Source organism: Cryptotermes secundus, unplaced genomic scaffold (assembly GCF_002891405.2).
Source record: "Cryptotermes secundus unplaced genomic scaffold, Csec_1.0 scaffold526, whole genome shotgun sequence".
Lineage (NCBI taxonomy): Eukaryota > Metazoa > Arthropoda > Insecta > Blattodea > Kalotermitidae > Cryptotermes > Cryptotermes secundus.
In genome coordinates this window covers 748,002-757,265 of record NW_019721013.1, presented here as the reverse complement: position 1 = coordinate 757,265, position 9,264 = coordinate 748,002, and the positions used below count along the sequence as shown (strand labels likewise).

Below are 9,264 nucleotides of genomic sequence, written 5' to 3'. Positions count from 1 at the left end.
CTTTTCTTCAGTAATACTCTTACAGATAAATGCTGGAAAGTACGTTAAATCACGTCATAGCCGCTTCTTCTACACAAAATCTAATATGGAGTCCATGCGCTCTCCTATCATTCACCGCTACAGACAATACAACCTAAGTCCTTCTTACGCATTTATCTGTTTATTCGTAATGTATTTAACAGAGACGACAGTTACTCATAATATTCTGTGTCGAATGATGGCATGACAGTTAACAATGAATTAGGCAGGACTTGAAAGGAAGCAGTAACCATAATCAAGTTACCATTCCAGAGTTTTTCCGAAGGGACTGAGGAAAACAATGAAGACCTCGGCAAGAAGAGTCGGTGTACCAGCCGAGATTCGAGCTGGGCAGCAATAGAATAAAAGCCAGAAGCGTTATTGCTTGAGCAAACTTCGCTCAGTATCGTCATTCTTGAGAAGCTATTAGTTGCTCACCTAGTCAGGAATTTTCCCCGCCTTTTATGGAACCCGAATGGTCATTTCCGTATTCACAAGTTCCCCCCCCCCCGCTCCACTGGTCTCCTTCACGAGACAGATTAATTCAATCCATACCGCCCGATTCTATTTCTTTAAGATCATTATACAAATATATTATTATCATGTGGGATGTGACGCCGTAGACACGGGTAATTATTTACCAACGTTCATCACCGCTGTTTCCCGAACTGCTGACTCTTCCGCCCTGAGGCTGGAGGAGCAGTTTCCTCCGAAACATTGATACACCCCCACGCAGTCTGTGAAGATTTGCCGAATGCGCCTGTCGCGAGGCCGCTGCGTGGCGTGGCGCGGCGTCGGCGCCCCCCGCAGCTGCAGAGCACAGTTGGCGGTCGCGTCGAGCTGATATGTGGGCTGTGGCTCTCCTGCTGGCCACTGCTACCTCAGCCTCCGACACTGAGCATGAAGCCAGCGTCACTTCACTGCACAAATGTTGCGGGCCCTACTCCAGTTTCAGGCAAGACATGGTCACCGGTGATTTCGAGTGTCATGTGGCTGCCTCACCACTGCATGCTCACGGGGCTCAGGTGAGGCACGGTCTCCCAGAGTCTTGCAATACGAGTTTAATAGCTGTGAAGCCTTCTACCGTTCTCCCTGTCTCCCGCTACTGCATTGATAAAGTGGAAGATGAGTCTGAGGGTGCCGGACTGACGTCAGTAGTGGGGTTCGTGTGTGCCGATGAAGATTCCGTGAGAAGTGTAACTTCGCCGAATGTGATGACAGTAAAGAAATGCTGTGTTAATGGGACGTACGATCCAGGGGACCGGATTTGTCGTGATATTACTCATGGAAAAGAAAAACTGGAAAACATAATTCTTCGCGATTCTGTGTGTTTTATAAATTTTGAGTATGGTTTGTCGGAATGCCGTCCCAACGAGGCCCTAGCGATTACTGTGGTCGATACTGGGCAGATAGAACTTCTGGATAATGGTTCTGTTCTTGTGAACACAAGCGAAGGAATTTTAATGTTGGATGATGAGGCTTTCTGTATGGATGCTGTCGCTAACAGCAGTGGTTCTGTGGTGGTGAAATACTGCCAGAGTGTCGAAACAGCGTGCAGGAGAAGGCCATGCGTTCAGAAGTGTTGTCCTGATGGGCGAGGGATGATACATTCTAAATCCTGCACACCCTCTGATTTCGACTTCAACCCTCAATTCTATAACATAGTTTCTACTAACGGTGGATTCGAGCGTACACAAGCAACGGTCCCTTCATTTGCAGTTCTCTCCAACTTAAACTGTGACAAGTTCATACTGAGACCAGAAGCAACAGATGGCGATATCTCTTACTTAGAAGTTGACGGAAGGCTTTACGTTCCCAAGCACAAAGATCCTCATCTCACAACTGACATGTACTGCCTCGAAAAGGTGACTTTTCCAGAAGAGGACATGGAAGGCATCTATGCGTTCCTGTGCTTTCCGGAAGATGACGTGGAGGAAGATACTTCTCTTCAGTTTATCCTGTGTTCGCTGGGACTTATCACCTCCAGTGTGTTCCTTTTGGCTACGTTTCTGGTGTACGCCTGCGTGCCCAGTCTCCAGAACCTCCACGGCAAGACCCTCATGTGCCACGTGGTCAGCTTGTTCGCAGCCTATGTGTGCCTCAGCGTGGCGCAGCTGGGCAGTGACCACTTGGACTTCTTCTTCTGTGCGGCTATGGGTGAGTAAGGCTTTCGTTACAGCATGCACAGTCCAGTCGCATCTAGAGGAACAGCTAAGCGGAGGAGCCTAATGATTCCTTCGATATGGATTAATTATCAATTGTTAAAACTACTTCAAAATATAAAAATGTAATAATTATTTTTATTTATGCACGAAACTTTTTTTTCAGACAAGAACCATCCAACGTTGTCTTCATTTAGGCAAATCTCTCACTTGTGAACTGATATACTCGTAATATTTTTTTTATTTATTTGGTAGAAAAATTGATACATTTGCTATAATTTGTAAAATTGTAATATTAAACTGCACTTTTTAAGTCAAAATTCCCAGGAAAATATTTTTCATAATGGGCCTAAATTTTATAAAAACGTTCCGATCAGAGAGCATTTCCCAAACACAATGAAAATATCCGGAAAATTTTCATTTCTGTTGGGTACATCTGCAGAAATATTAACTAAACTGAGACACGGCTTTAGCCTAAATGAATTTTCCGAAATGAGGGTGAAGAGGTTCACTAGGAGGGACATTTGAGAATTACATCTCTACAACGGTACACTCTGAGATGAGGACTCTGTCCGTCGTCTAGTTTTCCAAACAGGACAAAATGTTTCGGAAACTGAATCTGTTCCCTTCCTCAGGTGAGAAGATGATGAGGAGCCTTCACAGTTGGAAGCGTTACAGTCGCTGTACCAGTGTTTGGAAACACATCCAGTTTTCGAACCACTCTTTTCTTTCAGAATACCACAAAACGGACAAAATCCAGAAGTTCATTAATTCGAAGACTAGTGCGCTACACGAACGTCAAACCCGCTTAGGAAATAATGAAGCCTATTGCCAAGAATAAGCGCGCGCGCGTGCGCGCGTGCGTGCTAGGGGTGGGGCGATTATATACGTATATATATTTGTATTTACGGTCATGTCATGAGTGCAACTTGCACGGGCTGAAGACAACAGGTTCATTTCGAGTCTTGGCAGATGCACAGGCAATCCAATATTTTTCATGAGTAATGCCTTCAATTAGGCCGGCCCATCAGTCAGTTTTCATCCAATCATTGGATGATATATAATCCGAATTAGAGACAGTTTCCGTAAATGAGTTCCAGATACAACAAAGAGATGAACGCTCAAGAGATTCTTCCTTTCCCACCTTGGCCTTCACCTGTATGCCGGCATGTCTGTCTGTAATTAGATTACGTTTTCGTGTTAAGGGAAGTTACTTGAGGCTGAACTCACAGCGGATAGAACTTTGCAAGCAGCTACAATAACTAACACTTCGAAGTCCAGCGGTTCCTATATGTACCACTAGCTTCAATATCACAAATCCTTCATTTTGCCCACACAGTGCGTTCAAGTGTTTCTTATGGGGGGGGGGACCAGCGATCACTCGCCTAAACAGCATTAACCGCTCGATCTTTGTAACGGATACACAGTAAGTTTTCTGTGAGACGGATGCTGAAATTCTAAATATTATTTAGACGGATTTCGGGCTTCTAAGGACGAATAAAATGCAAAGCTCTCGCGAGATCACCCATTCCAAAATCATCCTGCCGTGTGACAATTTCTCTCTGTATATTTTTGGAAGTTAACCTCATTTCTGATGGCAGAGTATTAATTTATTTTTGTGCCGCCGAAAGAAAAATGTAAACATTTATTGAGGAAAACTGCGGAAAGCAGTGCGCCGCGCGGAATGCTGAATCCGCGCACATTAGCGGGAGGCCTAACACTCGTCAAGTCTCGCAGAAAGCGTGAAGTAACAGAGCGAGGATCTAACACGAGTATTTGTATGAGTACGCCGCTAACACAGAAGCCGGGACAGCGACTGGCTGCGGGCTGCGGGCTGAACGACCGAGGGGGCCGAATTAGAGTCCCGGGAGGGGCAAGAATTTTCTCTTCTCCACGTCATCCAAACCGGCTCTGGAACCCACCCAGCCTCCTATCCAATGGGTACCATGGGCTCTCTTCCTGGGGGTAAAGTGACCGAGACGTGAAGCTGACCATTCACCTCCAACTAATACTGATATCAAGAAAGCGTGGGTTTATCCATGCACACCCTCATACGTCTTCATGGCGTAGTGCTTAATTAGTTAAGCATAAGGACGAGGCCGCGCCATAGCTCAAGCGGTTAGTCGCTGGCTTCCCACCGCGGCGGCCCGGGTTCGAACCCGGGTCTGGTCAAGTGGGATTTGTGGTGGACAAAATGGCGCTGGGGCGGGTTTTCTCCAAGTACTTCGGTTTCCCCTGCCAATCTTCATTCCACCAATTGCTCCACAATCACCCTCACCTATCATCTGAGGCTGGTACAGTAGGCCAGAAGTGGCCGCAGTACAAGGGACTTAGTCCCACCCCAGTAGCAATAAAGAAGAAAGCATAAGGACAACTTTGTATTCCGGTAGCCTTCTTTGAAATTGAATCTGTTCTCATGACTTAACTCACAGATCTCGTATATGTATAACAAGAAGTTCTGAGAAGAACTGATCGCCTACTTTCCTCTGATATGACACGGATCACATAGATAGCGACGCGTTCAACAATTCTATTGCTGCTTGTGTTCACTGCAGCGGGAACGTGTTTACCGAGCCGTTGCCTAGCAACAATATAGATACACATATAGACGCACAGACTGGGGGGCGGGATTTGTGAAGTAGCCGTCAAGATGCGCCCAGGTGCCATGACATGCATACCGTGTTTCATAAAGATTGATTCAGGCTTTCAAAAGTTGATTTGGGGGGGGGACACACAGAGGGCATGGTGTTCTCATACGCCTACTTTTCTTTTTTCCAAAATAAGGAAAGTTACTTCTTCAGCCTACTTTCCGAAAGCCGGCTGGAAGGCAACTCCTCTCTTCCGTTCTGAGCCAGCAGACAGTGCGCACAAGTGACGTACATTCACTTCGTGCCCCTGCCAGTATGCACGTAGCCACGGCCAGTAAGTGTCTGCTAGTATGGCAGTAGGTTTCTTTTGGTTACAGTTTGAACCCCCTTTCCAGTTTATTCTAATGAGCATCGTTTATTTACTTGAAGTAGTGTTATTCGTTTGCAAAGTTCTGATCGTATCTTGTGACACTGATGTATATGCAGATAAATACATTATGAAGAAAGCAGTCTTCTGGGATGTGGCACCGTGTAGATGTGCTGTTAACAGACGTTTCAGAAGAACGTATCGCCTCCATCTTCAGAGTAGAAGGAAAAATAAGAAAATCCGCAAGCGAAGAGACCGTGAGAACCGGTACAAGCAGACAGATGGAGGCGATACCTTCCTCCGAAACGTCGGTTAACACCACATCTACACGGTGCCACATCCCAGAAGACTGTTTTCGTCATAGTCACCGCCGTGAAAACCTGAAAACTTATAAATACATTAGTTTGTGAAGTGCACTCCACAGAATTAAGTTAACTACGAACCTTCAAACAAGAGAGCTCTTCTTGGAAGGCTTAGCTGTAATTTCATGACATTTATCAGTCTTCTGACTTATAAAATATGAGCGGGGAGAACTCCTCTGTAAGTAGGCAGAAGTAACACGAGCGGGAAACGCGTTAGTACAGAATCCATTCGCTCGCACACGGGCTGGGCACTGAAGGGAACAGGCAAGCAAAACAGTGTGAAGCATCCTCAGACTTGTTGTTTGCAGCTGTGAAAATAAACAAAACATTACTGAGAAAGTCAGTTTTGTTGTGCGAAGAAATGTAACCGCAGTCACAGAATTGCTGCACTACAACGGGCCTTCTTTTGAGCAAAAATATTATGAAATGAATTTCTAATTTGCAGCAGCACGAAAGCGTTTCAGACAGCGACCGCAGATTAAACTTTGAACTCCAGAAACTAGAAATATGCGTACATAGCATAAACAATGTGCGTTGTAAATAACTTGTTCTCGAACACTGTTTTCCTTACGGCAACGAGATTCAAACACGAGACTCGCAACACAATGTTCGCTTTATCCTTAAGCTGAGCTAACACTCGGAACAAGGATATTCAGTATATGCATACTGCTTGAAATCATATTGCCTAGAAGAATAAACTCCGTGGCCTGCAGTCCGCAAGCGAACTATGCCGACCGAGCGACCACCGCTTGTCGGCGAAGTTAGTGCCAACTTTTGCGGATAGAGGGTATCACGTGGTCAGCGAAACAGATCTCCACGGCCGTTAATCTCGGTTTTCTAGACCGGAACCGGCATTTCCTTGAAATTGCTCCTCAATTATCCTCACGAGGCTGAGTGCCCCCGCTTAGAAGAACATTGGAATCAAAGTGGAACAGAATAACAAGAGAAAGAGGAGAATTAGAGAATCACAAGGTTCGTAGTTCGGCCATTTTGGTGCAGCAACACACGACGAGAAGACCACAAAACGTAATCGGCTTTCCTATGTTCATCACTGATAATGTAATTGCTGCATACACAGAGGTGTCTCGAGTGATGATATCACTTTCAGTATGAACCCAGCCCCGCCTCTGTCTCAACTCTCTTTCACTTGCAATTAATTTGTCCTTCTAATCACTTAATTTGAAGAGAGTTCTCAGCAATCGCTTGTAGTAAACACGGTCGTAGATTGTGCTCGTTTGTGACAACGCCCAGAGGCAACAATGGATACATTTCATGGCTTATCAAGACATCCCCGCTCTGGCAACGTCGACGTCAGACTACAACGTCCGTTATGTAAGTGCATGCAATGTTCTTAACTAAGTAACTAATTAACTAACTACATCCAGGAACAAAGTCCTCAAGAAGGCGGTATAATGGGCCTATAAGCTTCAGTCTCTAAACATGTAACAACTAAGGAATCAGTGAACAAATGTTCATGAAACTTGATAGTTGGAAGTTTTACTAGCATTTATAGATAGAATACAAATTTTAGTAAAGTCAGACAATGATAACGAACACGTTACATGAGGACCTTCGGAAATTACGACCATAACTCATAAAATATTTATCAGAACAAAAAATGTTTCGAAGAAAAGCCATAGACAAAAAGGGAACTGTGTTGCAGATCCAACAGATTTTTCTAAAATCTTATGTTTCCGTGATAATTAAAAAGAAAAACAAGAATTAACGAACGCACCATACTTGTACCACATGTATGTATTTCCTAACTTATTGTCCACTTCCGTACACGTGAGCCACGCGATATTTAGCTGTCACGTTTGTTAATATACGAAGCTCTGTGACGACGCTGTATCAGCTGCACAGTCTGTGGCCCTCTCGCACAGTGCCTGGTATGGCCCCTGACGAAGCAGCTGCTGTTCATAAAGTGTACACACTCGTGACTTTATTGGTGCATTACACGCCGAGACTGAGGACATGTTTATGTACTGCCGTCCTAAAAACGACCAAGTTGTTTGGAATTTCGAAACAACTACATCAATTTACTAGTGCAAATTCATTCAAATTTCTGCAAATCAGATTTTAGCTTCAGCAGACCCGTAAGGCTCGCCTAACAGGCTCATGACATTGGCGCAGAGACCCATCTCTTATTCTTGATTTGTTTGTTTCCGGAAATACCAAATAAATGAATGTCTGTCTGCTTTATAATTTGCTTCTAGAAGTCGGATGGAACGCAGTCCCTTGGCACCGTGACCTCACACGAGCCTTTCTTCCAGACACTGGCGACAGCCGAGTAAGGAGCATTGGAGGAATCAAAATTGGCAGGGGAAAATATAATCCTTCCCAGTGTCAGTTTGTCCACCGCGAATCCTACATAGATTTCCCTGGAACACAACCCGGGTCTCCTTAGAGAGAAGCCGCCGTCAAATGACCTGATTTACGGGAGACAAACTACACATCCACCCAACCGATCTACCGACCGCTACCTACTACCCCACCGAGCAGTGAAGTAACTGTGTACCTTTAAGAAGCTTGTCAGGGTACAGTCAAATTAGAACATAATGGGATATTTAGGTTAACCGGTAATCTGACAACTTTCAGTATACAGATGTCATCCTCAGGGTAAAATAACACAGGTAAACGTATCCCTGTTAACAGGCCGTGGAGGCCCATAAGGTTGAGAGACGTTGGGGCTCCCACATTTACTAGACAATCGGCTCACAGATGGGGGCAAGGTTGTAAGTCCTACGCTCCGGCCGCCCTTTAACTCCAAGAATATTCCTGGTACTCATTTCTGTTAGAGGCTGAGTCGACCCCAGGGCCACAGTGCGGCTGGAAGTATTAGATCAATTGAAGAACCCACCTCATCGAGACTCTAACCCGCTACCTTCCGGCTTGTAGCATAGTGCTTCAACCAACTCCGTTTAATAAATAAATACACTGGTAAAATTTTATTTTCAAATATTGTACATAAACTGTATAAACAACTCTTCATAAAATTAGTCAATAAGTGAAGTGGCTTTATTTTATAACATTACTTGATTAATAAAAAAAAATTTGTGCGATTCGAAGGCGCCATTGTTCCAGAACACATGTAGAGAATTAATTAGGTGAGGCCTGTTAATTGCATTCATATGCTTACCCTACTCCCAACTTACTGATTCCCTACAAGAGTTTCGAAACAGCGGTATGTCCGAATAGCGTAAAATGATTTTCAGTACTTAATTAATATCATAAAATGATGCTATGTCATTTGCTGAATAACTTCTTTAAAGGTTCTTAAATTTTGTGTACAATCTTGTAAAACAATTTCGAGCAAGTTTTACCAATGTATTTACTGAAACATCCTTTCACCCATGAGGATAACTTCTGTCTGGACACAAGTTAACTGAAAATATTTTTTTATTATTATTATTATTATTTATTAACAATCAGAATTACGTACATTCTATAGGTTAATGGTTTCGCTAAGGACTATTACATGTCATGCGAGGAAAATGTCCATCGACATTACCTCTTCAGAAGTTGATTTGTTTTATATCATGTAATTTGGCCATTTCCTTTTTAGTCTTCTATTGTTGATTGGCTCCCTGAGTGGTTGCAATAGTTCGTTCTCGTGGGTTTCAATTTTGCTCATGTGTTGGCGGCTTCTGTCCAGGATGATTTCTTTCACGAATTTTAAGTTCAAGTCTTGATGTAGGGTTTCGTTTGACACATACCAAGGTGCGTCGACTAACATCCTTAGGATTTTCGATTGTGATCTTTGGATA

The 9,264-nt window shown here is 44.0% G+C and overlaps 1 protein-coding gene across 1 annotated transcript in view; it reads left to right on the top strand.

Annotated features, from left to right (window-relative positions):
* The first annotated feature begins 853 nt into the window (after positions 1-853).
* LOC111875242 (G-protein coupled receptor Mth2) overlaps positions 854-9,264 on the top strand; it is a 22,525-nt gene continuing 14,114 nt past the window's right edge. Inside the window, exon 1 of the mRNA XM_023871308.2 lies at positions 854-2,175. Coding sequence (XP_023727076.1) covers positions 864-2,175 — 1,312 coding nt within the window. The 5' untranslated portion in view covers positions 854-863. The remainder of the gene's footprint in view (positions 2,176-9,264) is intronic.